This window comes from Pipistrellus kuhlii, unplaced genomic scaffold (genome assembly GCF_014108245.1).
Source record: "Pipistrellus kuhlii isolate mPipKuh1 unplaced genomic scaffold, mPipKuh1.p scaffold_m20_p_1, whole genome shotgun sequence".
NCBI classification, from domain to species: Eukaryota; Metazoa; Chordata; class Mammalia; order Chiroptera; family Vespertilionidae; genus Pipistrellus; species Pipistrellus kuhlii.
In genome coordinates, this window is record NW_023425404.1 from 145437039 (window position 1) to 145454367 (window position 17329).

Consider the following 17329-nt stretch of genomic DNA (forward strand, 5'->3'; position numbering starts at 1 on the left):
AGTACAAACAATACCTCACATTGGAGTTGTTCATTAGTAAGTATTTACTTTCTAATATCTTTAGAGAAATAGGCTGAGTACCATATATAGAATTCCTTATAACTCTTGATTAAGCATACCAGAAAATAAAATTATTAAATGACATTTGCTTCTGATCCCCAGGCCTCCGGACCAGAAAGCTGTCCACTCAGCTATCGAAAAAGCCAACCAGTTTGATTCCCACCATTATTATCATTATCAGAAAGGGTATACAATCTCCAAGCCACTTGCCACTCCTAATGAAGAAGGAACAGGGCCCCTAACAAGTGTAGTGTTGAGATCTGAACACTTCTTATGGCACCTTCTGCCTTTCATATCAGAGTTACGGAAATAAGCACTTCAATAACAGGAAGTCATTATAGAATTCCTTCTATTTCCTTTCAGCTCAGCTAGCTTGCTTTTTGGCAGAAAGCTGATTAACATAATAAAGTTACTGAGTCCTTCAGTGACAGGAGAGCAAACTGATAAGCTAGTTCAAAGTATTACTTCTACCAGGGTTAGCAGCAAACACAGCTCTGAGAATTAAGGCTTTTGAGATGTTCTGCTTTATACACTCACTTATCAAAACTGCAGAAGAGCTGTTACATAGGGTGATGGGCATTATGGAAATGATTAGACTGACTGCAAAATGTGAATGTGAATTGGATTAAAGTACCTGAAGACAGAAACTAACTCAGGAGAAAGTAAAAGGAACCAATCATAGATATGAATCCAACAGGGTTAACACAGAAATGTTAGTCTACTTATAATTTGGGGTTTGTTAGGAAAAAGCTTCCTGGGATGTCTATGCAAAATTTTTTTAAATTTAACATAGTCAAATTAGGTTAAACTAAATAATTGCAGCTACTACACTGCTTGTCTACTCAAGATAGGACGAAAGGTTAGGAGGTTTATAATAATTCAGAGGATTAGTTTATGCTAATCCCAATATTAAAAATCTATATATAAAAGGCTAATATGCAGTGTCCCCTTGGGAGTTTTTGTACACTATGTAAAATGTGTACATTTTGACTGGGAGAACAGGAGTTGATTGCTTGCTTTGATGTATGCTAACCACCAGGACAGCATATAACATGGCAGGCAACCAGTGGTGGCAGCAGGACATTGAGGGAGTGAGGGAAGGAGAAGGTGGGGAGTTGGAGAACCTGATCGGCCCTGATTGCAGCCAGCCAGTCCTAGGGACCTATCTATGCATTAATTTCGTGCACCAGGCCTCTAGTTGAGTAAATATTGGGAAAGAAAAACTGTCCATTTAGCTGAAAACTAGTACTGACAACGTGGCTGGGTGGGAATAAGGGAAGCACAGTAAACTGAGGTAGAAGTTTTCAATTTTCTCTTTAGGCAACCAGTTCCTATTTTAGTTTAATAAAATATTCCAAGATAGATTAATCACTTATAAAATGTCATCATTTAGGGGGAAAAATCACATTTTGTTTGCAAGCTTTATTTTAAAAAGAAGGCACATAAGTCTTCCTATAATGCAACTCTGTAAGTATATGTTTTAGGAAGTTATTAGGTGAATCATGAGCAAAAGTATAAAGAAATTAGAAATAATCACACAATGTCCTAATCACTGAAACCATCCCTGATTTTGGAAGGAGGGTTAAGAATGTATCACAACACAAGGGAGAGCATAAAGGGAGAAAAGTCATGTGGAAGAAGAATATTCAAAACAATTATAATCCAACACTTTTTTTTTTAAGCTGGACATTGAGTGTAAACGGGGTTTGGCATTCTGCCCACAAAAAATGTTTCTGGGAATTACAGGCATCTTTGCCCTTTGCCAAAGCACAAATGAATGAGTCATGGAGACACCTCAGCAAGAACCGTAAGTGGCCTGACACAATGGAAAAATATATGTGCCTGCATAACCAGGAGTTTTAGTATTGGACATGCCCTTAAAACGCCTTCTCTCCTCCACACAGGGAAGCTGGTCACCTAGGGGCAGTAGTGAGGAGAGAAATGAGAGTACAAGGAAAGCACAGCTGCCTCAGGAGCAATAAAAGCAATTGGAAACTATTACATGTTTTCAAGGAGAAAAAAAAAGAAGACAACCATACAAGCACTGTGGAGTGCTTTGTATCACTGCTCTGTCACAGGTACAGGATGCCTCCAAAAAACGAATTTGTGTACCTTGCAACTGTGCCAGTTAAACACACATATAAAATGTCGGTATAGCCCTAGCTGGTTTTGCTCAGTGAATAGAGCATCAGCCTGCAGACTGAAAGGTACCAAGTTCAATTCCAGTCAAGGGCACAAGCCCAGTTTGCAGGCTCAATCCCCAGTAGGGGGCATGCAAGAGACAGCTAATCAATGATTCTCTCTCATCATTGATGTTTTTATCTCCCTCTCCCTTCCTCTCTGAAATCAATAAAAATATATTAAAAGTTAAAATGTAAGTATAAACTCATACGTGACTGTTGGCAGGACTGAGTCAAGACACATGCTCAAATAGAAGAATTCCGTCCTGGTACATTGCCTATAGCATCACTTTCCTTCCCCTCACTCTTTTTATCCTTCATACTGCAGAGTGCTTCAGTCTGGGCAATGATGTCAACTTGAAATCTCAGACTTGCCCACTATCCCCAGAAACATGCCCTCTTCGGAGGTGGCCTTCTACCAAGTTCCCTCCCCAAACACCACAGTGGTTACCTGGGGGCAGCATTTCTGTGGGCCAGGGCCAGCGCAGGCTACCTGAAACAGGGTCTCTGTCTGTCACCACCTTCCCGCCTAGCAGCTTTCCAGGTCACACTTCTCAATAAGCACATATAGAACACAAGCTTTCTCTTCTCCCACTCATTAAAAATAAACCCAAATGGTACCCAGATTTAGAACATACCTACCAATGAAAAAGTCAGAAGAGAGGGCCCTAACCAGTTTGGCTCAGTGGCTAGAGTGTCGGCCTGTAGACTGAAGGTTCTATTATTACCTGGGTTCAATTCCGGTCAAGGCCACATGGATGGGTTGTGGGCTCGATCCCCAGTGGGGGACATGCAGGAGGTAGCCACTCCATGATTCTCTCTCATCATTGCTGTTTCACTCTCTCCCCCTCTCCCTTCCCCTCTGAAATCAATAAAAAATATATTTTTTTAAAAAGAGCATGGGGGGAGTGCTCACCCACATCATCTTTCCATTCAAAGAGGAACTATTCTGAAGCTGCAGTGGAGTTTATAATTAACAGGCAAACTTTGCCAACGACAGAAATTTCTGGGATCTATTGTAATGGACACTAGAAACTTATTTGAAATTTATATTACAAACATTGGCTGGATTCTTTGGTCGAATCCAAAAGCCTTCTTGTCATACCTCTTGCTCAAGTCTCTTGCAATCACTCAGCCTTCACTGCAGAGAGAACTGGCCTGACCCAACGTAAGGGCAGAAGCAGAGTGGCTGCTCCTCACTCCCGGAGGCCCACGAACCACCCACCACTCGCTCCATGAAGCAGGTGGCAGAAGGCTCCTCTGGCAGAATGCCACATTGCACTCAGATGTATTCTCCACAGCGCCTTCCACAGATCTTTGCCATGGTGGGGTTACCAGGATTTTGTGTCCTTTCTCACCTGCCATCCCAAGCTGAACCTTCTCACCCCAGGCTCTAAGGCAAATGTGTGCCATGAGTCATCCTGAGCGACCAGCTCTGCTGGGATGCGGCCCGACAGGAGGCACGGTCACAGAGAAAACAGGCAGGAGGGCAGACTTCACAGGCCACAGTTAGCTTTGTGGATCTTCTTTTATCATGTGAAACTACTTCAAGAGCTACACTAGAACCCAGTCTCCCCTTTTTATAGGAAAGGGAATTGAGGCTCTAAAATACAGAATCAGAACCCGGTAATGCCTCCACCAGGTCTGTCTGACTCCAGAATTCACCCTCATCTTGCTGTCTCTATAGGAGTAATGGAAAGATCTCCTCCCGGTCCCAAAACGCTCCCTTCAAAGGCTGGTCAGGGTGAACACAAGTCCTTCAGGGGTGGCTGATGTGAAATGGGCCGAAAGGATCTCTAAGCCCTGAGGGAATGTAGATATTCCCAAAGGAAGGAGCATGATGTTGGGCTGTGACCTGCCACTGACCCCTCTGTAAGCATGAGCTGTTAAGACCCTGACTCTCCCCTGGCAGGAGATTACGGTAAGACATCGGAGAGTTTTAACAGGAGAGAAAGATGGCCTTGGCATTTACTCCCTTCTAATACGAAAAACATTTTTAAAAGTAAAAAACCTCCCTGCCACCTCCATAATAATTCTACATTACAGTTCAGTATTATTTTAATTGGTATAACAAAATGAATAGGAATTATTAACTCAATTTATGAATTGGTGACACTGTTAAATGAATTTTTATTTCAGTTAAAAACAAGATGTACTCACATTTGAAAAACTGTAGTATCAGGTGCACTGTATATATAAAATTCTACATATGGACCACGCTACAAATCACTTCCTGGAAATCCCAAAAGCCCAAGGGCCACCAGTCCAGAAACCACTGTTTAGGACACTGGGTGCTGCTGCAGGTGAGCAGGCCTGATAGTGCATGGCAGGGAGGGTTCCCAAGAGGGAACCTAGAGGCAAAAATGGGGGGAAAGCCCGTAAATCATACTTCACATATTTAATGATTCTACCCAAGGGCAGCCCTGCGGCCCTTTAGCCAGTGGGCAGCATGAAACTGATGAAATGTTAACACTGACATTTGGGCAGTGCAACTGCAGAATGTAGCCACTTGTTATGGGAGGAAATAAATATGAGAGAAGGGGGAGTCAGTGTCACAGAAAACATTAGCTCATCCTGACACTAAAATGACTTGCCTAAATAAACATAAAAGAGTAAAATCATCTAGAAAAAAAAACAGTAAGACTATCCTTTAGTGAAGCTTCAGTATCTTCATTTGATTTGGAGTAAGTAAAAAAATCAGCAAGTAACAAAGAAAATGACACATGCCATGCTAATATGAATAATATAGCATGGTCATAATTTAAGACTCTATCTTACAATTTCTCACCAAAAGGAGACTCATTCACGTATCACCACTCCTCTAAATGCAGCTGAAATCCAAGACTAAGAAAGTACCTTATAGACAGAGCTATGCTATAAGCACACGCTGAAGGTCAAACTTAGATCCTTTAGACAGAAAAAGTGGAAGGAGAAAGGACTTCAAATACACACAGCACCTGTTATCATTACATGAAAGACCTTTAAACTTAAGGAATCTAATCAGCCCTCTACCTTCCCAACTTCTCCTCTCTCACCCTCCACCAACTGTCTCACCAAACTACTCAACATTCCCTGAACAAGGACTGCACCCTCATACCCATGCCGTTAATCACTGGGTACACCCAGGTGTGTGCAACAAACATACACACACTTGCTGAAGTCCTACTCCTGCTTCCTATTTGATTGACCTACGAAGGCGAAATGAATCCCTCTCCTTTAATCCCCCCAGCATGTTCTCCAGCTTACCTCACACATTCTTCCTGGAGCCAAATCATTACTCTCTCATTCACTTTCTACTCACAACACCAAGCACAGCGCTTAGCCCAAATTGCTTAACAAAAACATGTTGCAGAAATAAATAAAGGAATAGGCACTTTGGAGGAAAAATTAGAGGGAAATGCTTCTGATATTGATTGTATGAGGATTACCTATTCACAAAACAATCACAGTGTGTTAGCATTCAATTATGGGAGAAAAACCTATTTCTCTAACTCTAAATGAACTAGTCTACTTCCTCCCCTGGTAACTGAAACAACATGTGTTGTCTAATAAGATGAAAAGGGGCCCTAGCTGGTTTGGCTCAGGGGTAGAGTGTCAGCCAGCAGACTGAAGGATCCCGGGTTTGATCCCAGTCAAGGACACATACCTATTGCAACTAGATCCTGGGCCCTAGTCAGGGCACATGCAGGAGGCAACCAATCAATGTTATCTTTTCACATTGATGTTTCTCTCTCTGTCTCTTCCTTTCCCCTTCCACTCTCTCTAAAAATCCATGGAAAAATATCCTCGGGTGAGGATTAACATCAACAACAAAAAGACGAAAAGGAAATGTCTGGTTTTCCATCAAAAGGCTTGAATTAGACACAAAAGTTCCACACAGAAAATCCTACACCAGTGGTCAGCAAACGCATTAGTCAACAGAGCCACATATCAACAGTACAATGATTGAAATTTCTTTGAGAGCCAAATTTTTTAAACTTAAACTTCTTCTATCGCCACTTCTTCAAAATAGACTCACCCAGACCGTGGTATTTTGTAGAAGAGCCACACTACAGTGTTTCCCCGAAAATAAGACATCCTCTGAAAATAAGACCTACTTACAGGTTTCCTTCTGAGTGAAATATAAGGCATCCCCCCGAAAATAAGACCCCCCCAGGCTAAACACGAGAAATTTGGTCCACTGATTCTGAAAGAAATGGAGTCACAAGAAATTCACCAGGAAATTCAGGAATTGGATTGTTATGATGATGTCCCAGAAGATGATGACATGATTGTCATTGAATAAATGAGTAAATTCTTGATACTGTAGGATTCACAGTTTGTCTGGTTTGTGTTGACAAACTGTGAATCCTACAGTATCACTGTACTACCGTACCGTATACAGGTAATAAATTTCCTTTATTTCCATTTAACAATAAATGTGTACCATATTCTTTATGGAAAAATAAGACATCCCCTGAAAATAAGACCTAGCGCATCTTTGGGAGCAAAAATTAATATAAGACACTGTCTTATTTTCGGGGAAACAGGGTAAAGGGGCCAAAGAGCCGCATGTGGCTTCTTGAGAGCCGCAGTTTGCCGACAACGGACCTACACCATTCAGAGAGCCTCCCTGAGAATCTCCCACCAGCACGTTCCCATTTCCAGCCTTCCTCGCCAGCCATCACGGCAGACAAGGCGCACTCACCTGGCTTATTCCCTTCCCTCTCGTGGCCCAGCTGCCCCTTGGTGTTCAGGCCGCAGGTGTACACCTCCCCGTCCTCCAGCAGGAACACGGAGTGGTTTCCTCCACAGGCCACCTCCTTGACACTTCTGTCCGATATAAACCCGCACACCTGCGGCTCGGCCACAATGCCTTGTAGGTTAGTGCTGATTCCAGGCTGGCCCAGAGACCAATATCCCCAACATAACATTGTTCTTATCCTTCAGGGACTCATGTAGCCTAGAAAAAATTTTGTAAAAAAGGTTTTAGAAAATAGGTCAGAGGAAATCGCATTGAGTAACAGATGTAATCAATTTTTAAAAATAACCTCTAATATTCTTCAGATACCTTGCATTTCAGAAGAGCAGTTACTAATAGTGTTAAAAATAGTCATGTTATAATAATAATAATAATAATAATAATAATGCTATTTTTGTGTTTCAGTAAAAAAATTTTTTTAATATATTTTATTGATTTTTTACAGAGAGGAAGGGAGAGGGATAGAGAGTCAGAAACATCGATGAGAGAGAAACATCGATCAGCTGCCTCCTGCACACCCCCTACTGGGGATGTTTTGTGCACTGGGCCTCTAGTAGTTATATAAGTAACATCACAGTACTTACTATACATCATTCACTGTACTAATAAGCATATTATTTCATTATCTAATTTCACCTTCACACCAACCCTGTGCCATAAGTACTATTTTTAGCCTCATTTTCAGAGAAAGCCAGGTTCAGAGAGATTAACAAGCATGCCTAAGGTCACACAGCCGAAAGGAGCTAGAACCAGGCTATGAATCTTAAGCCAATGTCCACAATCTTATCCAGTGGGCTACAATGCCACCCAAGTAGATTTATATGTCACCTACAGGAGCAAAGACCACAAAAATACTTGCAGAATGACTAAATTATAGTCAGTATACAATATAGGATGTTCTGGAAACCTGAAAATAAAGTTACCCTCTAAGAAGGAAACCAACCAGAACTAGGAGATAACAAATGAGATTAGGCAGCATACCATGAGGCCATCCCCTTAACCAGCCAAGTACAATGTGTCTAAAAATATGGTATTAAGAAGCTATGATTATTTGTCTACACAAAAATCTATAAACAGCCCTACCCAGGAGTGGCTTAGTTGGTTGGAGTGTGGTCCCATACTCCAAAAGGTGTTGGGTTCATTCCCAGGCTTTGGTCGATCATCAGTTGAAAAACATGCAGGAGACAACCAATCATGTTTCTCTCATATCAATGTCTATCTGTCTCTCTCCCTTCCTCTCTAAAAATCAATAATATAAAAATCTATAGCCCTTGCTGGTTTGGCTCAGTGGATGGAGTGTTAGCCTGCGAACTGAAGGTTCCTAGTTTGATTCCGGTCAAGGGCACATCCCTGGATTGTGGGCTCGATCCCCAGTGGGGGACTTGCGGGAGGCATCCGATCCATGATTCTCTCTCATCATGGATGTTTCCATCTCTCTCTCCCTCTTCCTTCCTCTCTGAAGTCATTAAAAAATGTATTTTTTTTTAAATCTATAAACAATGCTCACAGCAGCTTTATTCATACTAAACAAAAATGTCCAGCACCACCTCCTTCACTTGCTCTAAGTACAGTTATTCTTCATTATTTGCAATCCCATGCTTGTGAATTTGCCTACTCACTAAAATTGGTTTGTAACCCCAAAATCCGTGCTCAGAACATTTTTGCAATCATTCCCAGACATGTGCAAAGAGATGAAAAATTTCAGTCATCCTGTGCACATGTTCCCAGTTGAAGTCAAATAAGATAATGCTCAGCCTTCTTGTTCTGACTCTCAAAAGTGGTCTTTTTGCCTGCCACATTTTTATATTTTTTGCTGATAACTTTGCTGTATAAAATGTACCCCAAGCACAGAACTGAAGTACTATAGTCATTAAATTCACCTCACCACTTGCCTTGCTTAGATTCCATGAGTAATTAAGCAACATTAAATAACTTGTTTTCCAAGGCAGATCCTACTCTGTAAAAAGAACACCGTCACCAGATGACCACAGCATCTCAGGCTTCTTGGAATTTCTACTTCTTATAATTAATTCAACATCCTGGATCTATCAGCTTCTTATAAATTTGTTCAGCATGAATCAGCCCTTGAGGATCAGCTACACTCTGAAAGCTTTGGACAATTGCAAGCCTGAAGTATGGCCTCATCTTTAACTGACTAATGGAAACCACTTATGACAAAAGACAAATAGGACTATTGTTCAAAATCCTTCCCACCTGAGTTACAGTAAGGGAATCGTCAAGCAGTCAAATAAAAATTGCTTACTAAGAGAAGTAGCTAAACGACAACCACAAATAAGCTGTATTCCTACGAATGGATTATTAATTCTAATAGAATATCTGGTCTAGGTCATTGAGACACTTTGCCAAAACTACAGCAGAAGGCAAGAAAATCATCCTTCAGGAGAAGAGTTCAGTGCACCGAAGAGAAACCAGCCAGTAACACAGCTTTCACCTAAAAGTACCCTCTGATAGAAACCCCCATATCTAGTAGCTAATGGTGTCCATAAATTTAAAAATCCAATTTTAGCAATGTTCTTCACCTGGCATTTGCTATCCTGGGTATTCCCATCCATGTTTTTCTCATTCACTTTTATTCATTTCTCTATCCCTAAAGACTAGAATAGAGCCTACTAAGCATATATTAAGAGCTCAATAAACAGTTGCTGAATAAAGAAAAATATCTATTATTACTGCAAGCCTACTGTTCATCTAAGTCTGTGCTAAAAACTTTACACAGATTACTTAATTTACCCTTTACCATAACCTCAAGACTTAGCAAGGTTAGGTCACTTGCCCAAGAACATGTAAACAAGTAGTTAAGAGACAAAAGTAGGATTCCAACTTATAGGTAACTAGACCTAAGCTAGCCAGAGATGGAAAGGGTAACTGAAGCAATCTCAACAGAGTTAGCCAGGCTTTTTTCCGTGTCTACCCTGACTTATAATAAAACTAGTTCACGCCTGGCCAGAGTGGCTCAGTGATTGAGCGTTGACCTATGAACCAGGAGGTCACACTTCAATTCCCAGTCAGGCCATATGCCCGGGTTGTGAGCTCAATCTCCAGTGTGGGGCATGCAGGAAGCAGCTAGTCAACGATTCTCTCTCATCATTCTCTCTCCCTCTCCCTTCCTCTCTGAAATCAATAAGAATATATTTTAAACAAAAAACTAGTTCACTTACTGGTTCACACACAAAAACATATATCCCTGACACCAGCAAGTTCCATTTCTAAATGTAGAACATGCCTAAAAAGGGCAGAGGGATAGCATCAAAGAGATCACCTTCTTAAGGATACCTTAAGTGTCCACTTAACCTTACCTTTAAGTAAGAAACTTACATTCCGAGCTTTATTTTAATGGCAGCTGGGGCTTCCATGGCCAAGTAACCTTGGTCCTCTGAGAAATAAGTGGATGAAGAAGAGACTAGAAACTAGGTCTCCTACCTCCTGGACTCACCCAGTTCTCTTCACCACATCACAGCAAAAGAAAGTCATTAAGGATTTATTAAGGTCCCTCTCTAGGCAACTTTAGTAACTCTAGTTCTTTATATAAATTACTAGAGGCCTGGTGCACCAAATTCATGCACGGGAGGTCTGGGGGTGTCCCTTAGCACAGCCTGCACCCTCTCCAATCTGGGACCACTTGAGGGATGTCCGACTGCCTGTTTAGGCCCGATCCTGCTGAAATTGGACCTAAACGGGCAGTCGGATATCACTCTCACAATCCAGGACTGTTGGATCCCAGCCACTCACCTGCCTGCCTGCCTGCCTGCTGCCCCTAATGGCTTCTGCCTGCCAGCCTGATCACCCCCTAACCACTCCCCTGCCAGCCTGATTGACGTCTAACTGCTCCCCTGCTGGGCCAATTGCCCCTAACTGCTCTTCCCTACGGACCTGGTTACCCCCAACTGTCCTCCCCTGCCAGCCTGGTTGCCCCCAACTGCCCTCCCCTGAAGGCCTGGTCCCCCCAACTGCCTCCCCTGCAGATCTGGTCCCCCCCCCAACTTCTCTCCCCTGCAGACTTGGTTGCCCTAACTTCCCTCCCCTGCCAACCTGGTTCCCCTTAACTACCCTTCTCTGCCGGTCTGGTCACCTCCAACTGCCCTCCCTTGCAGGCCTGGTCCCTTCCAACTGTCCTCCCCTGCCAGCCTGGTCACCCTCAACTGCCCTCCCCAGCAGGCTTGGTCCCCCACAACTGCCTCCCTACAGGCTTGGTTGACCTAACTGCCCTCCCTGACAACCTGGTCATCCCCAACTGCCCACCCCGGTAGGCCTGGTCCCTACCAACTGCCCTCCCCTGCAGGCCTGGTCCCCCAACTTCCCTTTCCTATAGACCTGGTCCCCCAGGCTGCCCTCCCCTATAGGCCTGGTCCCCCCCCCCCCCTCAACTTCCCTCCCCTGTAGGCCTGGTCCTCCCCCAACTACCCTCCCCTATAGGCCTGGTCCCCCCCCAACTGCTCTTCTATGCCAGTCTGGTCCCCCCAACTGCCCTCCCCTGTAGGCCTGGTCACCCCAACTACCCTTTTCTGCTAGCCCTATCACTTCTAACTGCCCTCCCTTGAAGGTCTGGGTCCCTCCCAACTGCCCTCCCCTGCTGGCCTGATCATCCACAACTGCCCGCCCCTGCCAGCCATCTTGTGTCCACATGGGGGCAGCCATCTTTGTGTGTTGGAGTGGTGGTCAATTTGCATATTACTTTTATTATATAAGGATCTTTTTGAATCCTCTTATTAATTCTATAAAGTAGATATTATCTCAATGTACAAGATGAGGAAACTGAGGGTCAGAGGAATCAAGTAACTCACCACAGGTCACACACTTGGCATTTGGACAAGGAGCCAGATGGTTACCCCTCACCCTGCAGATCTGCAAGTTAAGGAAATAAAAAGCATTAGTATGAAACTTTACAAAAATACCTTCATGTTATTGAAAACAAATATTCCCCATGGTACCTCAAGACTGTTAAATACCAACAAAAGCCTTATGAAGCTATCATCTCTAAAAGTGAACTAGAGACATAAGTAGCACCTTTAAAAATTCCTGGCAGTTGTAGCAGATACTAAAATAAAAATGAAATTATTTTTAAATCTCCCATTTAGGTTAAAAAGAGAAATTTTGAAACTACAATTCAATTTTGTCTATTTTCTCCCATGGTTTCCATGTACCACACACATTATAGCTTATTTTGCCACAACTGGTTTTGAAGACTTTCTGGTATCTTCCCTTCCTTCCAACAACGTTTCCTCCATCACAGAAAACAAGATGAGTCTGGGGGGCACCTTTAGTCTCTCAAAAGAAAAAGTCCCTCATGATTTTAAGATCCTGTCATCATAATTTTATTTCTATCTTAAGTAGAAAATTCCATTCCCTTTGGAGAATATTACTTTTATTGCTTAAACTGATGCAAAACTATCTTATATCTCCAGTGGGGGTGCAACCCTATGTATTAAAAATTTTAAATTATTATGCAAATCTTAAGAAGTCTGTTTCTCAGAATGAAATGCCATAACCAGTGGTTCCAAGCACATCATTTGGAACATTTTAGATTGTGTTTGTTTAAAAAAAAAAAAAAAATACAAGCCCAACTGCATACTTTTTGAATAAGCAAAAACTGCATGTTAATCAATCCGGTTTTTCTCCAAGCCAAAAGAGGTATTTTTCCAAAGACGTTTCAAACCTTCCTCCCTGATTTCTGAACTTTCCTGCAGAAGATTCCTATCTCAATGTGTTCAAACAACGATGTGTAATTAATCTATTTTGCTTTAAGGGGGCGGGAGTGTCTAGATTACTCCCCTTTTCTTATTTTAATGACATTCCCCAGCACTCCAGCCCCAGAGTAAAGGAAAGTACTAAAAGAGAGGGACACAGTAGTCTGATTGCTAAAACAAGATCCCTATCTAGTCACTTCATTATAAAAGACTGTTAATCCTCATTTTGTTTCATTTTTCTTCCTTCTCCGTCTGGAGTTAAAAATCAGCTCACTTGATGTTATCAAATCACCAAATGAAAGGTTCCGGAAATAGCTTCCTATTTGTGGAAAGAGCCAGAAAACACACACACACACACACACACACACACACACACACACACACACAATGCAAGAGCTCTTGAATCGTCTTTCCGAAAGCGTTTCAGGTGGAACGATTGCAAGCAGAACCCTGGGAGGCTTTGCTCCGAATTCAAGGGGCTTCTTCACCGGAGCTGATCTCAAAGCTACAGTAGCATGAAAATCAGGAGACAGCCAGAAACGGCGAGCTGCCGAAAGCCACGTTCAAATGCATATTCCTCAGGGCACACAGTGCATTGACTCCAAACCAAGGCACAGATGCTGTGGGTGCCCGGGTGCCGTCCCCACTACACCCCCGGGCTCCTCGGGTTCGGGGCTACCGCCGCTCTGCGTCCGGGTGCGCCCACTCCGCATCACATCGGCCCATAACTCGGAGCGCCCCCCGCCCCCGACCTCCCGGCTCCCACACCCCGCACACGTACGTGTCCACACACACCCTCCCGCGCGCACGTGTCCACACACACACCCGCGCCCAACACCCCGCACACGTACGTGTCCACACACACACACACACACACCCGCGCCCAACACCTCGCACACGTACATGTCCACACACACACACACACACACACACACACCCGCGCCCAACCCCGCCCCGGAGGCGGGCACGGACAGACGCGCGGGCACGGCCCCCGCGAGGTGGGAGGTGCCGGGCGGGCGCCGCGGCCTCACGGGCGCTGTCACCGCGGACGCCGAGCCCCGCGTCCCCGGCGCCAGCTCCTCGCTGCCGCGGGGGTTCCCTCCTCCGGCGCGGAGGCCTCCCCCGCTGCCATCGGGCCGGGCAGCGTCCTTCTCCCGAGCCCCGGAATTTAAATCGGGGGGACAGGCGAGGAGGAAGGGGAGGATCCTCCTCTTGGACTCGCCGCGTCGCAATGCCTCCCAGACCCGCGAACAGTCGGGGCCGGGTTGGGGGCGCTCCCGGTTCTAAGCGCGCAGCTTCCGGCCTCGCGGGGCGCGGGGGTTCTTTGGATCAGAGGGCGAGGGGGCGCCCCGCGGGCACTGCAGACGCCCGGCCCCTCCGCCCGCGCGCCCGGCCGGCCTCGGGTGGCGAGGGAAGCGCCGCCGCCGCCGCCGCCGCCGCAGCCCCGCCGGGCGCCGCGCGCTGACAGACGCGCCCCGTGGAACGCGGGGGCGGCGGCGCGGGGCCCTCCTCCCGGGAACCCCGGCCCCCGCCCCGCGCACCTTGGCAGGCGCTGCACCGCCGCTCGGGGATTCCGACTGTGACAGTCCCTCCGGCCGGACTCCGGGTGTCTCCGCTCCCGGCGTCACAATAATAAGGAAGTTTCCCCGCGAGCCAGCGGGTGGCGGAATGCGCTGGGTGAGTGGCTTCCCTCCTGACCAATGGGCGCCCTCGGGGCGGGGGCCGCCACCAATGGCGACCGCGGACGCGGAGCCGAGGGCGGGGCGGGACGCTCCGAGGGCGGGACGGGCGGAGGGCGGGGAAGAGGCCCAGACCCTGGTGGGAGGAGGCGGGGCGGGGCGGTCCGAGGTGACAGGACCGGTGAGCCCGCTTGGGGGACCGCGGCGTGGGTCGGCGGAGACGCGATGGCTGGACGCACAGCTTTGGCGCGGGAACAGGATTGCATGTCAGTGGAGGGGAACGAGCGGGCTGATCAGCGGTGTTTTTTGTTTTTTTTTAGATCTGCGGTCCGTATCTCGTTGGTGCAGAGGTGGGCGCGGGGAAAGCTAAGTGGCAGCCGCTGAGTTAGTATTGTATTCAGCGGGGCAGCAGGCTGCTGTTTCACTGGCCTTCGGGGGCCTTTAGGAAGCGCGCAGCCCAAGCGCCGAGTTGAGCTGTGGAAGGCTGCAAGGAGGTCGCGAGCAGCCTCGGGGGCCCTCCGGGAGGGTTGCGGGTCCGAGAGGAGAGACGTGCTGCAGAAACAAGGAGGGATCTGGGAGGGAGGGGTGGAGAGTGGCCGCTGGGGAGCACAAAAGAAGTCACTGAGTACATCTTAAATAAAGACACCAATGTGGCCTAAAACCCACTCATTATAGAAGTTTGCCCTTCCTGGCACTGAATTTCAGAGCTAGCTTTGCGTCCTGAAACCTAGGGGGATCCCCTGCCACAGAAACCCTTTTTTTTTGGGGGGGGGGGGGCAAGGGGGTGAGACTCTCACCAAGGTGATGTGTCTGCTGATCCTCCGCAACCATTCCATTTGAAACGCAGAAGCAGAACACTGGACAAGCACTACTTTAGCCCCAAGGAATGACTTTTCTTAATGGAAGAATTTCTGTAACCTGGCTTTTGAACCGGATCCTTTGAGGCCAGACTCTTCACAAAGATATTCAAATCAGGTCAGGTCAGCAGTCACCTGCTCTGAGAATCTAATTGGCTTTGAGCAGAAAAAGGTTTTAAGGAATGGTGTATCTTGGGGATGGAGCACTGTTGGCTGGCATATGAACTCTCAATGATATAAAGTTACCAAATGCTCCTGAGGTAAGGAAGATGAGAGAGCAAAATCTGTCATCATGTAGCTAAGGTCATCTAAGAAAATAATTACAGCTTTTGAAGTTTTAAACACATTAGACACCTTTATAAACACTGGGGACGAGATTCCACAATTCCTTATACTCCAGAAAGGTGGCAGTTTCACAAGACCCAGGTCTCTCACACAGGCATGTGGATCCTCAGAAGAAAGATTCTTGCGATGTGAACTAATGGGACTCCTCATGGTCACCTGAGGGTCCACATTTTATGAGTAAGAGTCTAGCCATTTACTAACACAGGCTCCTCACCCTGTGGGAAGATCTTCATACTGAACTCTATGCTTCTCACAATATATTCTGGTCCTGTACCCTGAGTCAACCACTGTAGATAAACCCCGGTTTCCTCTTTATATCAATGGGTTAAGACCTGCTTCATCTAAACAGAACAACTAGTATACAAATGGTTTTCTTGGTGACAGCTATACCAACCAGTCAGAACTGCACAAGTTGGAAGTCTTATTTGCATAAAATTGGGACCTTGGGCAGAAACTTTGTAATAGACTAGAGGCCCAATGCACGAAATCCATGCACTGGTGGAGTCCGTAGGCCTGGCCAGAGATCTAAGCACAAGCACCTGGCATGAAAGGGCAGGTCCCAGTTGACCTCTGGGCCTGGGTAGAACCTGGGCCCCCACGTGCCCCCCTCCACCTGAGTCATCAGGCTCCCTGCCCAGATCCCTCGGTGCCTCCGAGCCAGGTGATGGCCCCGCCCCCTACCACCTGCCACTGGTCACCATCTGCAGGGCCATCAAAGGGGCTATGGGCCCCGCTCACACTCACCCACCTTGGCTTGGCGCCACCCACCCTTCTGTTCCACCATCCTGCTGTGGTCCCGCTCTCATCGGGGTCCATCAAGGCTGGCAGTGCCTCCACTGATGCCCGCTGCCAGCGCTGCGTAGCCAATACCCACCATCTTCACTGGTGGTCAGCACACATCGTAGTGAGCAGTAGAACTCCTGGTCAAGGGGACAATTTGCATATTAGGTCTTTATTATATAGGATGGCCTCCCCTTTGTCTCAGTGGAACACAATTTAGGTTGCTGTCTGAACCTGTGTCTTCCGGGCTGCATCTCCTTTTGCTCAAATAAATGCTTTGTACTCATTACATTCTAAAATTAATTTCGGATTCCTTTTGTTTGGAGTTCTGTGTGCTTCCTGGACTTGTAAGTCTAATTCTTTCACCAGGTGGGGGAAGTTTTCTGTCACTATTTCTTTCAGTATGTTTTCGATATCTTGCTCTCTCTCTTCTTCTGGCACCCCCATAATTCAGATGGTGGTTCGTTTGAAGTTGTCCCAGAGGTTTCTTACATTATCTTCAACTTTCTGGATTCTTTTGTCTTCTTGCTTCTGTGGAGGAGTGTCTTCTGGCTCTTTATGTTCCAAATCTTTGACTTGATTCTTGCGATATTCTATTCTGTTTTTAGGACTCTGTATAATATTTTTTATTTCAGACCATGTATTCTTTATTTCTTGTTGATCCCTTATTATTTCTTGTTGATCCCTTATTATTTCTAGTTGATCGCTTTTCATACCCTCAGAGGTCTTATCGACCTTTTCTAGGAAATTCTTGAAAAACCTTATAAGTGTGGCTTTGAACTCTATATCCAGTCACTTCTTTTCCTCCATTTCTTTTATTTATGATCTGTTTCCTTGTCTCAGCATTTTCACAGCTTCCTTTAGTTGGTAGGGTGGCTTTGTGTCCCGACCAGCGGGAGATCAACGTGGGGGTGAGGAGGCACCTAGAAGGGAATGATAGAGGACAGGAGATGCGAAGAAATGGAGGCAAGACAGGGTTCTG

General features: G+C 45.9%; 1 protein-coding gene across 6 annotated transcripts in view; it reads right to left on the minus strand.

Moving 5' to 3' along the window:
* Positions 1-14373, minus strand: part of HERC3 (HECT and RLD domain containing E3 ubiquitin protein ligase 3) — a 91998-nt gene extending 77625 nt beyond the window's left edge. For 4 of the 6 annotated variants that reach the window (XR_004990615.2, XM_036453087.2, XM_036453230.2 and 1 more), the window contains exons 1-3: positions 14228-14372; positions 11784-11844; positions 6928-7182 (exon numbers count right to left, since the gene is read on the minus strand). Coding sequence is in view for 5 of the 6 variants with exons in the window: in XM_036453087.2 (XP_036308980.1) it covers positions 6928-7153 (226 nt within the window). In the remaining variant the exon portion in view is untranslated. Of the gene's footprint in view, positions 1-6927; positions 7183-11783; positions 11845-14227 lie in introns of all 6 variants that reach the window. The other 2 variants (XM_036452893.2, XM_045570804.1) reach the window with 2 other exon arrangements.
* Positions 14374-17329: the final 2956 nt, after the last annotated feature.